This window comes from Trachemys scripta, chromosome 1 (assembly GCF_013100865.1).
Source record: "Trachemys scripta elegans isolate TJP31775 chromosome 1, CAS_Tse_1.0, whole genome shotgun sequence".
Lineage (NCBI taxonomy): Eukaryota > Metazoa > Chordata > Testudines > Emydidae > Trachemys > Trachemys scripta.
This window is the reverse complement of record NC_048298.1, coordinates 95,621,167-95,637,814: the sequence shown is the minus strand read 5'-3', so window position 1 is coordinate 95,637,814 and position 16,648 is coordinate 95,621,167. Positions and strand designations below refer to the sequence as shown.

At 44.1% G+C, this 16,648-nt stretch overlaps 1 protein-coding gene across 2 annotated transcripts in view; it reads left to right on the top strand.

Annotated features, from left to right (window-relative positions):
• The first annotated feature begins 269 nt into the window (after positions 1-269).
• Positions 270-16,648, top strand: part of BTBD11 (BTB domain containing 11) — a 281,768-nt gene continuing 265,389 nt past the window's right edge. For both annotated transcript variants that reach the window (XM_034778075.1, XM_034778064.1), the window contains exon 1: positions 270-1,746. In XM_034778075.1, the coding sequence (XP_034633966.1) occupies positions 768-1,746 (979 nt within the window). In that variant the 5' untranslated portion in view covers positions 270-767. The remainder of the gene's footprint in view (positions 1,747-16,648) is intronic.

Sequence of the window (16,648 nt, the reverse complement as noted above, 5' to 3'; positions counted from 1 at the left end):
GCCCCAGTGCGGGGGAACCACTGGAGCAGAAAATACTCTTACAAGAATTCGCAGCTGCTGGATCCGTTTTAGGCTGGTGGTTTCTAATTTCTACTACCTGCTAAGGACACAAGCCTGAGGTTTAGGCTATTCTTAACCACACAAATCACTACCCAGTCCTGGAGCTTTCCCTCCTCTGTTTTGGAGAATCTACATGGCTCCTGTGAGGTTTTTTTTTTTTTCAACAGCAAAGTTCAACAAAAACAAAAAACCCAGGTCCTGGTAACAGGCCCAGAGCAGTGGGGGCTGCCTGGGCTCTGGGTCTTGATTCTCCGTGAATTCCAAAGGGTGAAGCTCGACTCCCTCATTTCTGCCGATAGGGAGGAAACAAGGGGGGGAAGGGGTGCTATAATTAGCATATTCCAACGCTATTGGCTCGTTCCCGAGCTGTTTTACATAGGCCCGCCTCTTCCCCACTCCCTCCTCCGGCTGGCTGGCTGGGTTTTGCGGTATAGGGCTGCCTGCTAGTGCAGTGCAGTGATCGGCGAGGGAGGCTGGCGGCGGCGCTGCTGCTGGAGGCGGGGAGAAGGGAACATTTAAACACTTTTATTTTTCCGGCGTTCTTCCGCCGCCCGGCTGGGAGTGGGGCTGCCGAGCCCCTCCGCGGAGCTGAGCCGGTGCGTGGGCCGGGAAGAGGCTTTGGAAGGCGCAACAAAGTGGCGAGTGGGCTCTGTCTCGTCTTTCCGTTCCCCCTCTGGTTTCCTGCGGGTGCAGCATGAAGTGCAGCTATGGCAAGGCGAGGTAAGACAGTGGTGAGGACGCTGGAAGATTTGACCCTGGATTCTGGTTATGGTGGTGCTGCGGACTCAGTCCGGTCCTCCAACTTGTCCCTGTGCTGTTCGGATTCCCACCCGGCTTACCCCTATGGAGGAAACTGCTGGCAGCATCTAGCTGACTCCATGCACAGTAGGCACAACAGCTTTGACACTGTCAACACGGTCCTAGTGGAAGACTCCGAGGTGCTGGACTGCTCGGGGCAGCAGTGCTCCAGGCTGCTGCCTGACCTTGAGGAGGTCCCTTGGACTCTGGAGGAGGTGGAGGCGCTGCTCCTGCTGCGGCATAGGGAGTCCCGCGGGCCGGCGGCCACCCCCGCTAGCCCTGCCAGAGATGCCCTGGCCAAGCTCTCCTCCTTGGTCAGCCGGGCGCTGATCCGGATCGCCAAGGAGGCTCAGCGGCTGAGCCTGCGGTTTGCCAAATGCACCAAGTACGAGATCCAGAGCGCCATGGAGATCGTCCTGGACTGGACGCTGGCCTCCAGCTGCACGGCGGCCGCCCTGGGCGCCCTCTCCCTCTACAACATGAGCAGCAGCGGCGGGGACCGCTTCAGCCGGGGCAAATCCACCCGCTGCGGGCTCACCTTCTCGGTGGGCAAGTTCTACCGCTGGATGGTGGACAGCCGGGTGGCCGTGCGCATCCACGAGCACGCCGCCATCTACCTGACCGCCTGCCTGGAGAACCTCTTCCGAGACATCTACGGGCGGGTGATGGCGGGGGGCAGCGCCTCGGCCCACCCGCACCCCAACCGGGGCTCGGGCTCCGGCTCCGGCTCGGCCGCCGCCGCTGGCGCGGAGAAGGACAAGGAGAGCGGCGGCGGCGAAGCGCCCAAGTTTACGGTGGAGGCTCTGGAGCAGACGGTCAACAACGACGCGGAGCTGTGGGGCTTGCTGCAGCCCTACCAGCACCTCATCTGCGGGAAGAACGCCAGCGGTGAGTGCGCGGGCTGTGCCCTCCTATGGGGCCGGGGTGTTAGGGGCTGCTCCCTCCCCACGTGCTCTCCTGTGGGGCCGGGGGTGGAGTGTTAGGGGCTGCCCCCTCCCCATGTGCCCTCTTGGGGGACCAGGGGAGGTGTTAGGGGCTGCATCCCTCCCCGTGAGCCCTCCTGAGAGGCCAGGGGTGAGGGGGTCATGGTGTGCAGCCTTCCCCGTGTGCCCACCTGTGGGGCCAGGGGCAGGTGGGTGGCGGGCACGGTGTGCAGTCCTCTCGGTGTCAGTGCAGCGGGAGGGGAAGGAGGGTTCTAGTCTGTGACCACTTGGGATGCCAGCGGAGAGGGGGGCCCTGGCCACCTAGGCCGTTCTTGTGCCCCTCAAAGTTTGCGCTGGGAGCAGAGTATGTGGCGAGTATTGCAGGGAAACCCAGTCCCAAATGCGCGCGAATGTTGCGCAGTTTGACACTTTTCTTATTTTATTTGGATGAAGTATCCGCTGTAGCCAGCCAGCCAACCCAAAATCCCTGCTGCGCCCCCCTCCCTGCGCTCAGACCCCCACACTTCGCGCGCAGGCCCTGGGAGCCGCAGTTTTGCGCATCCGGAGCGGGAAGGCTGATCTGGGAAGCCAGGACTCCCTCTGGGGAAGGGCTGAGCACCTGTAGTGAGTGGAAGCTGCAAATGCTCAGCATCTCCCAGGATCTCCCTTGGGGAGCGTAGAGAGCCGCCCCCTCTTCCCCCGGCGCATCTAGGAAGCGCAGATGGCTGCGCTTTGCAGGGCAGCTAAGCCCCAGAGGTGTAGCCAGCGCCCTCCTACCGGAGGGGACCCCGCAAGGAAGGGGGCCCCTAAAAGTGGCAAAATAAATACCGCATTCCAGTTTCTGCATTGTAAGGGGCCCCGCCTGGACATATGTTCGGTGGGGGGCACGTTCTTTGTTGCTAAGCCCCATCCTGCAGCCCTGAGGGGCTCAACTTGCGCCGGCGAAGTGTGCCTGCCGGAGGGTTGCGCACTGGGGGTGAGGCTGTTGGTAATTAACCCGCCGGCTGCTGCCCTCCCGCTTGCTGCGCCTTCTGCAGGTGGAGCTGGAGGTGTTTTCCACCCTATTGTGTCGGATCGGCTTTTACCCCATGTACATTTAATGTCAAGCCGTTTTCACCTTGAACACAGAATTTTAGCGGGACACGAGGAGACTGTAAATCGGGGCTAGAAAGCCTTCGTCGTGCATCAATTCCTCCCCCCCTCTCCCGGCCATCTGTATGGAGTACCATGCCGCAAGTGTCTGCGGCGGGCTAAGGCTTCAGTCCTACAGAGCTGGGGGGAGAGAGGGTTGGGTGGGAGAGGAACAGGTCCTTCTGCATCACAAAAAATGCGCGGCCGATCTCATTAGAGGGGGGGGGGGGGAAGCTGTCAGACACCCCGTGTTGCTCTCTTGGGGGTTCAGCGCTACGGTACCGTATGGATATGTGTGATTCCGCTGCAGCCTGTCGCCAGCACAATGGAGTTGGGGGAGGGGGTGGGAAGAGGGTCTTGGTGGCATTTTGGGGCATTATTTATAGTGACATCCCTACTGAACTTTCTGGCATCTCGACTGATGGGTTGATTGAACGGCTCCTGTGTTTGGGGGAGGAGGGGTTGTTTTATTTTTTCTGTTTTTTTTTTTTAGGGGCTTCTCAAAATGGTTGGGTTTCAGCAACGCTTGAGTTATAGACACACACTTCAAAGCTTCAATTTTCCACAGGAAATGGTACAAGCGTAACTGAACACTCGAAAATGAAATAAAACTTTATTTCATATGCGGTGGTTTGGCCAGAGACTGCGTGGTTGGAGCTCAGATGCAGTCTTTCTGGGCAGATTTCATTCATGTTGCTGCTTGTTTACCGAAAGCTTGACACAGATGCAACATGATGGTGCATCAACTTCCTGGGGATTTTTTTTTAGGAGGTGTCCAACGTTTTAATGGTTTAGCTCTCATTTAATAAAACCCCGGTGCCTGGAATTGAAATTTCTTCTATTGCCAGCTAACCTATATTCATAGGTTTAGGGAAAATGCAACAAACCTATGGATAGGTTTAGTGGACTCAAACTGAAATTGACACACTCACACTCACTCTCTCTCTCTCTCTCTCTAGTAACCTAAAGGAAAATTTGTATACAGCCGAGATGTAAAATACTGTTTTGAGAAGAAACTGAGTTCAGCTTCTGTCATGTCTATAATTTAACTCTGTTACTATAGCCTAACCATTGCTTTACGCAGGATTACCTGTTTTGAGACATCCTTTCTCCCAGAAAGGATCTAGAGGGATGCAATACAGAGGCAAAACAAGGGGGTAGATCCCCAGCTGGGGTAAATTGTCATAGCTGCATCGATGTCAGCTTTCCATTATGGAGCTATGACCACCTCCACAAACTGATCTGCCCCAAGAGCTTTATTTAGCCTTAAATCAGAATTTCTTTGCTGTTAATGCGTTGTCTCTAATGATCCTTGTGCTTTATTTTAACACAGTTTGTGTGTGCATGCATGCGTTCTCTTTAATGGTGTTACTGCCGTTTTTTTTCCGTTAGTCACATTATTGTGCCTGTACGTTTCAGATGGCACCATTTTTCATTTCTGACGTTGCAGTGCTGTCCCTACAGACCTGTGTTGAGTCTTTCATTTTGTAACTCCCATTGTAGCACCTCTGTGGATTTAAATTAATTTAATTCATGACCCTCATTCATCTCATTTTCAGAGACTTTGAGTTTTTCCTCTCCATTTTGTTTGTTGCTTTACCTAGGAATACCTCATTTGTGGCTCAGTCCTGAGTCAAGCAAAACTCTCTGCCATCATTTGGAATCTTGCCTGAGTAAAGATGCTAGGATCAGACCATAACTAGTTCATCTTGCTTTGCCTCTTCCTTTAGGCTCCATCCCCTGCATCTCTGTCCTCTACATGTAATGAGCTCTTTATAGTTTTTTAATTTACAGTTTGGTATACTATCTTATATTAGTGGAGATTTTGTGCAAGGAATGCAGAATCAGGCCCCATGGTGTTACAGGATATCTTTTATTTTCATAGAATCATAGAAATGTAGGGCTAGAAGAGACCTTGGGAGACCAAGTCCCACCCCCTGTGCTGAGGCAGGACCAAGTAAACCTAGACCATCCCCGGCAGGTGTTTGTCCAACCGATTCTTAAAAACCTCCAATAATGGGGATTCCACAACCTCCCTTGGACGCCTGTTCCAGAACATAACTGCCTTTATAGTTACCAAGTTTTTCCTAATATCTAACCTACATCTCCCTTGATGCAGATTAGGCCCATTACTTGTTTTATCTTTAGTGGACATGGAGAAAAACTGATCACTGTCCTTTATAACAGCTCTTAACATATTTGAAGATTGTTATTAGGTCCCTGCTTAGTCATCTTTTCTCAAAAAACTGGGCATGTTTAGTCTTAACCTTTCCTAATAGGTCAGGTTTTCTAAACCTTTTATTATTTTTTGCTCTCCTCTGGACTCTCTCCAATTTATCCACATTTTCCCTAAAGTGTAGTGCCCAGAATTGGACACAGTACTGCAGCTAAGGCCTCATCAGTGCCGAATAGTGGGACAATTACCTCCTGTGTATTACATACAACACTCCTGTTAAGACAACCCAAAATATTAGCCTTTTCCACAACTGCATCACATTTTTCACTCTTATTCAATTTGTGATCTGCTATAACCCCCAGATCCTTTTCAGTTGTACTACCACCTAAGCAGTTATTCTCCATTTTGTAGCTATGCATTTAATTTTTACTACCTAAGTTAAGTACTTTGCACTTATCTTTATTACATTTCATCTTGCTGATTTCAGACTAATTCTCTAATGTCATTTTGAATTCTAATGCTGTCCTCCAAGTGCTTGCAAACCCTCCGAGTTTGAGATTATGGGCAAATTTTGTAAGTATACTCTCCACTCCCTTATCCAAGTCATTAATTAAAACACTGAATAATACTGGACTCAGGACTGGCCCCTTTGGGACCCCACTAGATATACCCTCCCAGTTTAACCGTAAACCATTGATAAATATTTGAGTACAGTTTTTCACCCACTTTATAGTATTTTCATCCAGACTACATTTCCCTAGTTTGCTTATGAGATTGTCCTGTGGAACTGTGTCAAATGCCTTACTAAAATAAAAATGTCATGCCATAGATATTAAACCAGTTATTAGCTCTCATTCCCTGCTAAATAGAGGACCTACACTTTCCTTCATTTTTCTTTTGCTCCTAATTTATTTTAAAAAACTCTTCCTATCGTCTTGTATGTCCCTTGCTAGGTATAACTCATTTTGTGCCTTAGCCTTTCTGATTTTGTCCCTGTATGCTTATGCTGTTCTTTTATACTGCTCCTGATTTATTTCAGGTGCTCACTCTGAGCTCTGGGCATTTTCATAACAATTAGTTATAAATGCTAAAATGATTACATTCTCCTCCCCCGCCTCTGAAAGGTTTGTTTAGTTTATTTACTGATATGGCCCCATCACCATAATATCTAAGGCCTTGGCTACACTTACCAGCTAGTTCGACGGCTGGAAATCGAAGTTCTGGGTTCGACTTATCGCGTCTAGTCTGGACGCGATAAGTCGAACCCGGAAGTGCTTGCCGTCGACTGCGGTACTCCAGCTCGGCGAGAGGAGTACCGCGGAGTCGACGGGGGAGCCTGCCTGCCGCGTGTGGACCAAGGTAAGTTCGAACTAAGGTACTTCGACTTCAGCTACGTTATTCACGTAGCTGAAGTTGCGTACCTTAGTTCGAATTGGGGGGGGGTAGTGTAGACCAAGCCTAAGTGTTTCACAATCATTCCGGAAATAATCCACACAGTACTTCTATAAGGGAGGGAAATATGATCTTTATTTCACAGCTGTGGAACTGAGGCACAGAGAGATTCACACTGACTTGTCCGAAGTTGTACAGCAAGCCTATGGTAGGCGCCAAGAACTTCTGAAGCCACATCCTTTGGTCCCTGTTCAGTGGCATAACCAGAAGATCATCCTTCCTCTGTACTGGGCAATTGAGTTACAGCCATAACAACAGTTGGGTATCTAACAATGCTTTCCCCACTCTTCCAATCTACCCTCTCCAACTGCCCAGGAGGTAATGTAGGGTATATTGTGTGTGGATGGTTCATAAATCGGGGCCCCAATTATATTGTCAGTGGCATGTGAACAACAGTTACACATGCATTGATCTGGATGGGAGTAACAAATGCATAGAATGGCCCACCAGATCCTGATGGAAGCTATTCCAGAGTCAAGGACTCCTTATGGGGAACACCTTACCAGTAGACCCAAGCCATGTGAATTGGGGGACTCCAGACTTAGTGCCTTTGCTGATTGCAACTGTGGCAGTACCACTCAAGGAGGGAGGAAGTGTCTGTGGCCCACAGATCTCAAATCATTTAGGGTTTTATAGGTTCAAGTCCACACCTTAAATTCCACCTGGAAACAAAACAGGCAACCAGTGAAGATCACAGAACACCAATGTTTCTTCTTGCAAGAGGCTTGCTTGGATATCAACGTCTGCACCTGAATATGAAATGGTTGCAAGCTATGAGGCTGTTTTAGACTGTAAGGAGGGATGGAAGTGGTGGAAAAGTGGCCTCAGGATTGGAGAGAGACAAATGACTCTTTCATGGCATTCCCCAATCAGTTGTGCCCAGTGTTTACTCACCACATCTGAGGATCCAGCCCAGTATTTTTAACCATAGTTAGATCCTCAGGAGCTCCTGGATGTCCTAACATGATCTGTGTTACAAAATAACCTTCTACCAATGGTGGTCACGCCCTTGAGTCAGTGTGGCTGATATAGTCCTTGCTAGTTCTTCTACTTGCTTCCGTCAGTTGTTTCCTCCAACCCACTAGCCTTGTCGGGATTTAATTCAGCCAGCTACCTTAACCCAAGCAAGCCCTGATCTTATACACTGGCTCATTCATTGCAGTGCACTGCTGGGTGAGAAATAATGGAGAGGTAGACTACATTGTAGCCTCCTTACTAACCCTCCTATAGGCCTCAAATACATATATTTTACAGAAGGAGTGACAAAATGGAACCCCTCAGTCCCTACAACAGAACCATTGTGAAAGATATGTACCACCCGTTGCAACTGCAGCTGAGTTCATTTCAGGTTCTGTATTGCAACCCAATTACCTCAGAATTACTCAGTATTTTTTCTGTACAACTAGAGGTTTTAATTTAATGGCTGAATGAAAATTAAATACTTTACATCTGGGCTCTGGGATTTTGTTGATACACAAATTTAAAAGCTCCATCAAACATTACACATTTTGTATGTCATAGTATGCACACATATGTTAAATCTTTTTCTTTTTTTCACTAAGAAACTACTTTTATGGCCAGATCCAAAAGACTCTGACATCAGTGGAAAGGATCTCACTGACTTTGATGGGCCTTGGATCAGGCATTTACTGTGCAACCTAGGAACCAAGGCCTTTATTTTCCATTTTCAGAGGAAAACTCAAGGGAGGGGTAAAAATAGCCCAGTATTATCTAGGCTCCATCTGAACTAAACTGAGAATTGGTATTACTTTAGTCTATAGTATGGTATGTAGGGAATGGTTAGTAGTTTAGAAGCCCTCTAGTGGGTCTCCCTGTCTTCTATTGCAGAAGTCACTAGATTCTACCAGAGCCACAGTGTGCACATGCAGTATGTGTGTAGGTATAGTGTGTAGATATAATATATGTATGTATGTATGTAGCTAAGCCTTGTTTCCTTATAGTTATTAAATGCAGTCATTTATGTGGCTTCTTTATATTCCTAATGTTGCATACAGAGCAAAAACACAGCAAATTGAAGAAAAACTGGGGTTAGGATGGGATTGGCTAATGTGTGTTAACGAACCCTGATCTAATGTTGACATCTTTTCCTAATCTAGGCAAACTCTGGAGACTGAAAAGCAGATCACAGACCATAGTAAACTTGTATAGTTTATCTAAACGTGTTAAAGTTTAAAAATATTATATAAATAAGCTATTATCTGGATTAATTGTAAACGCTTTGTTGTTGTCTCTGTTGTATTGCTTCTTGTATTGCCATTAAGATATTAATGTTGTAGGTGCATTGTAAAAATAAATCTGAAACTTCATTTGAGCTGCCATCTAATGTGACATCAGAATATTTAGGGACAGATAAAGACCAGTCTTGACTAACAGACCTTTTCTTTTTTCTTTTCTTTTAATTCCAATTCCACCATCATAGTTTTTCCCCATGCTGCAGTCTCCTCCTCATTTGCTAGGAAAAAAAACTAACCATCTTTTGGACTTATTTATACTCCTTGTTTCAGATAGTCTTCTGTTACCTTTCCCCCCATACATTTCCTTCTACTTGAGTTCCCTATTCAGAGGCTGAAATCTGTAGTGGGATCATGTATGACCCCCACTTTTGTTATGTCCTCTTATCAACAGCTGTGTATGAAAAATTCCACTGCTGTGCTCCCATTGATCTCAGTAGCGCAGTAACTCTGAATTCTAATGATGGCAATGTAAAGGTCAACATTAACTCGGTCACTGCTGATTTTTTAATAAACATCCAGCCACTTTGGATTGCAGGCTGATCTTAAAGAAAGTACCAGTGCTGTTTCTCTCCAATCTTGCGTTCCACACCTTGCATCAGCACCTACTTGCACTCCTGATCTCTTCCCAGCTTCTGCACCTTTCCAATTTCTTTCACTTACACCATCACTAGTACCAGGTCATATTCTCACATCCAGTCCCAGCACCACACTGAACTGACAACTTCACCACCAGTGCATTTCTCCATACGTCACTTTACAGCACACCTCTGCATGTGAAAGGTTTCAATAGAGTAAAGCATATTAGGAAAAAAGTCACATGCAGAATATTTTTTTCCCTTGTTTTTTTCTGCTTTCTGTTTCTGGCCAAAAGAGATTAATTTAGCCTATCATGTGTAATCTATAAATATAATTACCATGCAGCCAATAAATATTTCAGGATATTTTTTAAAATGTATAGATGCAGTCAAAAGTAAACTCAATATAGTCTGCATAATTGGTTACATGTACTATTACTTCAACAGAGGTGTTCAATTGAACCATCTGAAAAGGTGTATTTTCCACAGAAGTACATCAGCTGAAGCATCAAATCTGAAAACTGCTTCTATGCTGGTCTTTCACGGATTCCTTAGAAGAAATATTCTTTAGCAGTGGGACAAGCTTGCTTGATTTTTGTTTGATAGTTACATTTCTTTAAATTTGCCATGATTTCCCTCCCGCCCCCGCCTTTTCCTTCTCCCCCCCGAAGAATGGAGAAATCTCTGTGTTGTGGGCTCAGAAAAACATAATTTGGAGTGTAATCACTCATTATACATTCTATAAAGTAAAACTAGTTTTCTGTGAAATTAGGGGTAGGAGGTTATTGAAGAAATGCAATGAATCAGTGAGAGGTTTGGTTTATTTTCACATGGGTAGAATGAGGTGAGGTATATGTTACATAATGGCTCCTTGTTTCCAGGCTGTTGTATGTTTGTCAGTTTAGTGGAATGGATGTATAACAAACACCTACTGTAGTAGCTTGCTGAGGTGCTGTAGACTTGTTTTAGTTTTATTTTAATAAACATTTCACTTTGAATTGACTTGGTGTTTAATTGTGTTTTGAAGTGTGTACGTACTTGGATTGGAATCCTTGAATTCTTAAATGGTGGGTCTAGATTTCCTTTCCACAATGGCTTCTGGGTTATGAACAAGGCATGCAACATGGTCCACATTTGGTTTTGTTGTTAGTGTGTTTAAAACCGCTGAACTTGAATTAATATGCAAATTAGACACTATCAACTTAGGCTTGAATAGAGACTGGGAATGGCTGAGCCATTACACACACTGAATCTATTTCCCCATGTTAAGTATTCTCACATCTCTTGTCAAACTGTCTGTAATGGGCTATCTTGATTATGACTACAAAAGTTTTTTTCTCTTAATTAATTAGCCTCTTAGAGTTGGTAGGACAACTCCCACCTTTTAATGTTCTCTGTATGTGTGTGTATATATATCTCCTCACTATATGTTCCATTCTATGCATCCAATGAAGTGGGCTGTAGCCCACGAAAGCTTATGCTCAAATAAATTTGTTAGTCTCTAAGGCTAGGTCTACACTACAGAGGGGGTCGACCTAAGATACGCAACTTCAGCTATGTGAATAGCGTAGCTGAAGTGGGGTATTTTAGGTTGACTTACCTGGCTGTGAGGACGGCAGTGAGTCGACTGCTGCCGCGCCGCCGTCGACTCCGCTTCCGCCTCTTGCCACGGTGGATTTCCGAAGTTGACGGAAGAGCCACCAGGGATTGATTTTATCGCGTCTTCACTAGACGCGATAAGTCGATCCCCAATAGATTGATTGCTACCCGCCAATTCGGTGGGTAGTGAAGACGTGCCCTAAGGTGCCACAAGTACTCCTGTTCTTTTTGCGGATACAGACTAACACGGCTGCTATTCTGAGACCTGTGTTTAAAAAGGCTTCCTAATTCTAGCAACATTGATTTAAAGATCATCCGGGCAAATTCCCCTCAGACATGCACATGTGGCTCCCATTGGTTTCTGAGGCAGCTACATATGCATGTCCAAGGCCAGAATTTAACTTTAACAAATCAGAGAGGTGGGACTTCTTGTCACTGTCATTAGAGTGGTGTCAATCACGCTGCTGTTGCCATTCTTTTGAGTTTATTTTGATTCATGCACTCCATACTAAGCTGCACCTGTGCTTTGCTCTAATTGCTCCTGGACACATTTTGAAAAGTTATAATAATAGACTACTCCAGTAACACCCTGTTCAACTGATAACAAGCATATATTATAACGTAGCAGTTGCAAACATGTTTAAGATCTTTACAAACTCCCACCAGAGTTCTCCCAGCACCTGGCAGCTTGGGAAAAGAAATGAGCCTTTGTAATATTATTTAAAGGCTGATTTTTGTAAAACAGGGACAATTTCAGATGGGAATAAGGATCAGAGCAAATTTCAAGGTTGAGGCGACCCACATTGAGAGCAGCTGCCTCCTCTCTCTGTGGCAGAGTGGCAAAGGGAATCTTTCAGACAAGTAGGTTCTGTGCTATTAAGGGCCAGTTAAGTATACTGTGTTAATCTCATTCAGTCAAGACTACCTGTTTGTTAAACATCCTGGGCCATTTTGGTAACACTGAGTAAATCTGTATTAAATCCATTGGGCCAAATTCTGTCGTCCTTAATTGACTTCAGTAGGAGTATTGTTCGATTAAGGACTATATAATTTGACCCTGACTTCGTTGGCATTAGTCCAGACTTCCATGGATATAACTGAATTCAGAATTTGGACCTTTATGTACTTACAGTTGAGTCAATAATGGATATTTTCAGTAATTCTAACTTTTAAAAAAAATCCTAAAATATGGACGCAGAAGAGACAAACACTTTATTCTTCGAGTGGTTGGTGTATGAAAGCAAAGTTCTGATGAAGGGTCTGAGCTGCAAGTTTTGTTTGAAGTTGGAGTGTCAGCTAGAAGTTAGTGAGTGTAACTGAGCCAGAAAGGAGGGAGAATACTCTGAGGCTGGCAAATTCAGGGTCTGATCCTATAGACTGTACTCGTGTGAGGATTCCCATTGGTTTTACTGGAATTATTTCCATAATAGTAGCAGGACTGGGCTCTACATGAGCAGAGAAAAGGGAATTCCAGAGGAAATTAAAGAAGGGGACCACAGGACCCTTTCAAGGGAACAGAGAATCTGAATAAATTGTCCATGAACAGAGGGGAGAGATAAATAACCCTGGGACCAGATATAATAATAGGGTGACCAGATATCCCAATTTTATACGGACAGTCCTGATTTTTGGGTCTTTTTCTTATATAGGCTCCTATTACCCCTCACCCCATCCCGATTTTTCACACTTGCTGTCTGATCACCCTACTGGGAGAGTGTCTGGGTATTTAAAGGTACTATGCTTTTAAATCCCATTACTGTAAAATCTTGCTTACCCAGATGTAACCAGGAGGGTAGGGTAGGGTGGTGGCATCCCAACAACAGTTACAGTGAATAAACTTGAATGGTCCTGGAGAATCCTCCAATTATCAATTTAATTGATCCTTTACTGGATAGTAGGGAGTTCTGGATATAGTGCTTTTTATGTATTGTATTTGGCTATGTTGGGGTGTATTTAAGCTGTGGAACCAAGCACCATGATCTTAATTACACAAAGGCTTGCAAATAGGAACCAAGCACAAGAATGAAACGGAGAGATAATGGAGTCATCTGTAGGGAAGGAAGCAGGGACTAAATGCTCCTGCCCCTCGGGGACTGAGGGGGAATTTTCAAGTATCTGAGAGACTGTGCAAGACTTACAAATTCTTCAGCTGGAAGGTACTGAATTGTTCACCAACAAAAGGAAGGAGGAACATTATAAGTGAGATTCATCTCAGATGGGTGAGTGCAATAAGCAGTGCAGAGAAAGCTGGGAAGCTTTTACAACATTGCATACAATAGTTTCCAACATATCACAGAAATGAATAACTTTACTGAAGCATAGATTGTACATCCATGCATATGAGTTATTTTGCAACAAGCCTCAAAAGAATGAATAAATGAAAATAGTAAGAGCTAGATTTTGTTCTCAGAAAAGCTATTATTTCAGTTGATGTCTATAAATTAACTGTTATAAGTGTTAATATTTGTTAAAATTTTCCTAGGGCTATTCGTTTTTTCACTTCTCTAAAGCAGATTTTCTTTAAAGCTACACATACAATATGTTCTAAATATACTGTATATGAACCCTATCTTGTAGTCCTCACTTGGGCAAAATTTCCGTTGACTTCAATGGGAATGTTGTCTGTGCAAGGACAGCAGGATTTAGCTCCAGTATTGGATAATAAATGAAAGGGACAGTGAATCAAATTTTAGCCCCAAATTTAGATTTTGTAAAAATAAACTTTGTATAAAACTCAAGATCAAGAACAACAATGTTGACATGAAAATTGTTTTTAATTCCAACAAAAAGGGTTCTTTTCAGTGTTGTTGTGATCACAACATTCTGCTAAAAACTGAGACGTGAAACTGACTAGAAATGGAATGCAAACCATACTGAAACTGCCTCACCTATTTTCATTGGCCAATTTAAGAAACATTAAAGATAATCAAGCAGCATACATTTTGGGGAGTAAATTATATTTTAAAAATAAAAATTCAGTTTTAGTGATCTGGCATGTTCTTAGTAAGAACAATGGCTTTTTTAAAAAAAATCTGATTCTTTTAACCTATAAGTAATTACAAAAAACAAAAACAAAAAAACCCCTAGTTAGGGACCTGCTATAATTTTATGTTGCTATCAACCTATAATCTAGAATTCCTGTATATTACTATACTCACAAAATGTTGTCCTTTGCATTTGGTTAGGTTTGGCTAGTGAAAATAATCCTGCAAGCTGATAAATATAGAAACAGATCAATAATATGCAAAATATTTTTATTGCTTGCAGTACCTAATCTAGAGAATATTCATAGAATCATAGAACTGTAGGACTGGAAGGGACTCAGTAGGTCATCTAGTCCAGTCCCCTGCAATGAGGCAGGACTAAGTATTATTTAGATCATCCCTGACAGATGTTTGTCTATCCTGTTCTTTAAAACCTCGAATGCTTAACTACCCGGACAGTTAGGAAGTTTTTCCTAATGTCTAACCTAAATCTCTCGTGCTGCAGTTTAAGGCCATTACTTCTTGTCCTGTCCTCAGTGGATAAGCAGAACAATTTATCACTCTCCTATTTATAACAAACTTTTTTATACTTGAAGACTGTTACGTTCCCTCTCAGTCTTCTCCAAACTAAACAAACCTAATTTTGTCAATCTTTCCTCACCAGTAATATTTTCTAGACCTTTAATCATTTTTATTGCTCTCCTCTGGACCTTCTCCAGTTTGTCTGCATCTATCCCAAAGTGTAATGCCCAGAACTGGTCACAGTACTCTACTTGAGGTCTTATCAGTGCTGAGCAGAGTAGAAGAATGAATTTTTATGTCTTGCTTACAATACTCCTGCTAATATATCCCAGAATGATATTTGCTCTTTTTGCAACAGTATTACGTTGCTGATTCATATTTAGTTTGTGATCCACTATAACTCCCAGATCCTTTTCTGCAGTACTACTTCCTAGGCAGTCATTCCCATTTTGTGTTTGTGGAAAGTGTAGTACTTTGCATTTGTCCTTATTGAATTTTATCCTATTTACTTCAGGTCATTTGTCCAGTCTGTCAAGATCAGTCCTATCCTCCAAAGCACTTTAAACTGCTCTCTGCTTAGTATTGTCTGCAGACTTTATAAGTGTACTCTCTGTACCATTATTCAAATCATTTATGAAAATATTGAACAGAACTGGACCCAGGACAGATCCCTGCAGGATCCCACTCAATGTGCTCTTCCAGCTTGACTGTGAACCACTGAGTATGGAGAGAACTTTCTCTGAGTATGGTTTTACAACCGGTTGTGCATCCACTTTATAGTAGGTTTGTCTAGAATATATTTCCCTAGTTTGCTTATGAGAGGGTCATATGAGACGGTATCAAAGGCCTTACTAAAGTTGAGATATACCACATCTACTCTTTCCCCTCCTCCCCCCCTCAAAGACTTGTTACCCTTTCACAGAAGGATATTAGGTTGGTTTGACTTGACTTGTTTTTGACAAATCCATTTTGATTGTTCACAAAACACCCTGTATGGTGGAAGTTAACTACAGTTAAGGTAACCAGAAAACCTTAAAATATTTAGTCTTTGAGCTTGGGAAGAAATAACAAACTTCTCATAAAAAATTCTGAACTTCCGTAGCAGGATTCTTCCAGCCAAAAGCTGGAAATCACTGTAGATAGTTCAGTGAAGCCATCTGCCTAATGCATGCTAGCAGTTAAAGCAGGATGCTTGAATTTTTTTATTAAAAGAGATTAACTATAAAATGGAAAATACTATAGCAACATTATGGGCCAAATCCTGTCCCCCTTAATCATACAAATAGCATAATTGATTTCTAGCAAGGATAGGCTCTCACCCTTGTTGAATGCACATATGAAGCCATTTGTGGGGTTTCTAAGGAGACATAGGCTGTGATTTAGTCAACTTCCTGAGGACTTTCAGCTCTATGCCTCAGTCACTTCCAGCTAGGCTGGTGTAGTGGAATGCACACCTATTTGAGACTAAAGGACTAGCTGGCCGAAGCTGTGTCCAGAAGAGATTTATAAATGTTGATGTTAGTGGATTGGAGAAAGAGACCAGATTAATTGGTTTAGCAGGATTTTATTGTCACCTTTATTAGAGATATCCATTTACTACATTAATCATTCCTTCACATGCTGGGTTGCTCCTAGATGCACGGGTAGTGGCTGAATCCCAGAGCACTTTTCTTTCATCTATGGTAGGCACAAAGAGTGCAGCTTTTTCGTTTGGGTACAGAACTTGCTACATGCTATCCATGCCTTTTGTCATCTCGAGATTAGGTTACTGTAATGCACTCTACCTCAGGCTATGTATCGAGACCATTTGGGAATTGAATCAGAATGCGGCTGCCTGCTTATTAGCTGTGTGTGTCATGCAGGCAGCAGTTTATGCCAGTGCTCCACAATCTGCACTGGCTACAAACTAGTGTCCGGTGGAGTTCAAGGTGTTTGTTTTAACCTTTACAATCCAAAAAACCTGCTATAGCTGTGATTAAGGAAGGGGTTTGAGCTGGGGCTCCCTCAGTTTGAATGAGAGTGGACTTTGCCATTTGCTCCCTCCTTTGGTCCACTAGAGTCTGGATTTGTGAAGCCTCTGGGAATACGGTAAAGTTATCCATATGTGGGGAGCAGGGACTTGATTGGTTGAGGATGAGATGGGTTTGTTACTGTTGCTGGGTGGGTGATCTAA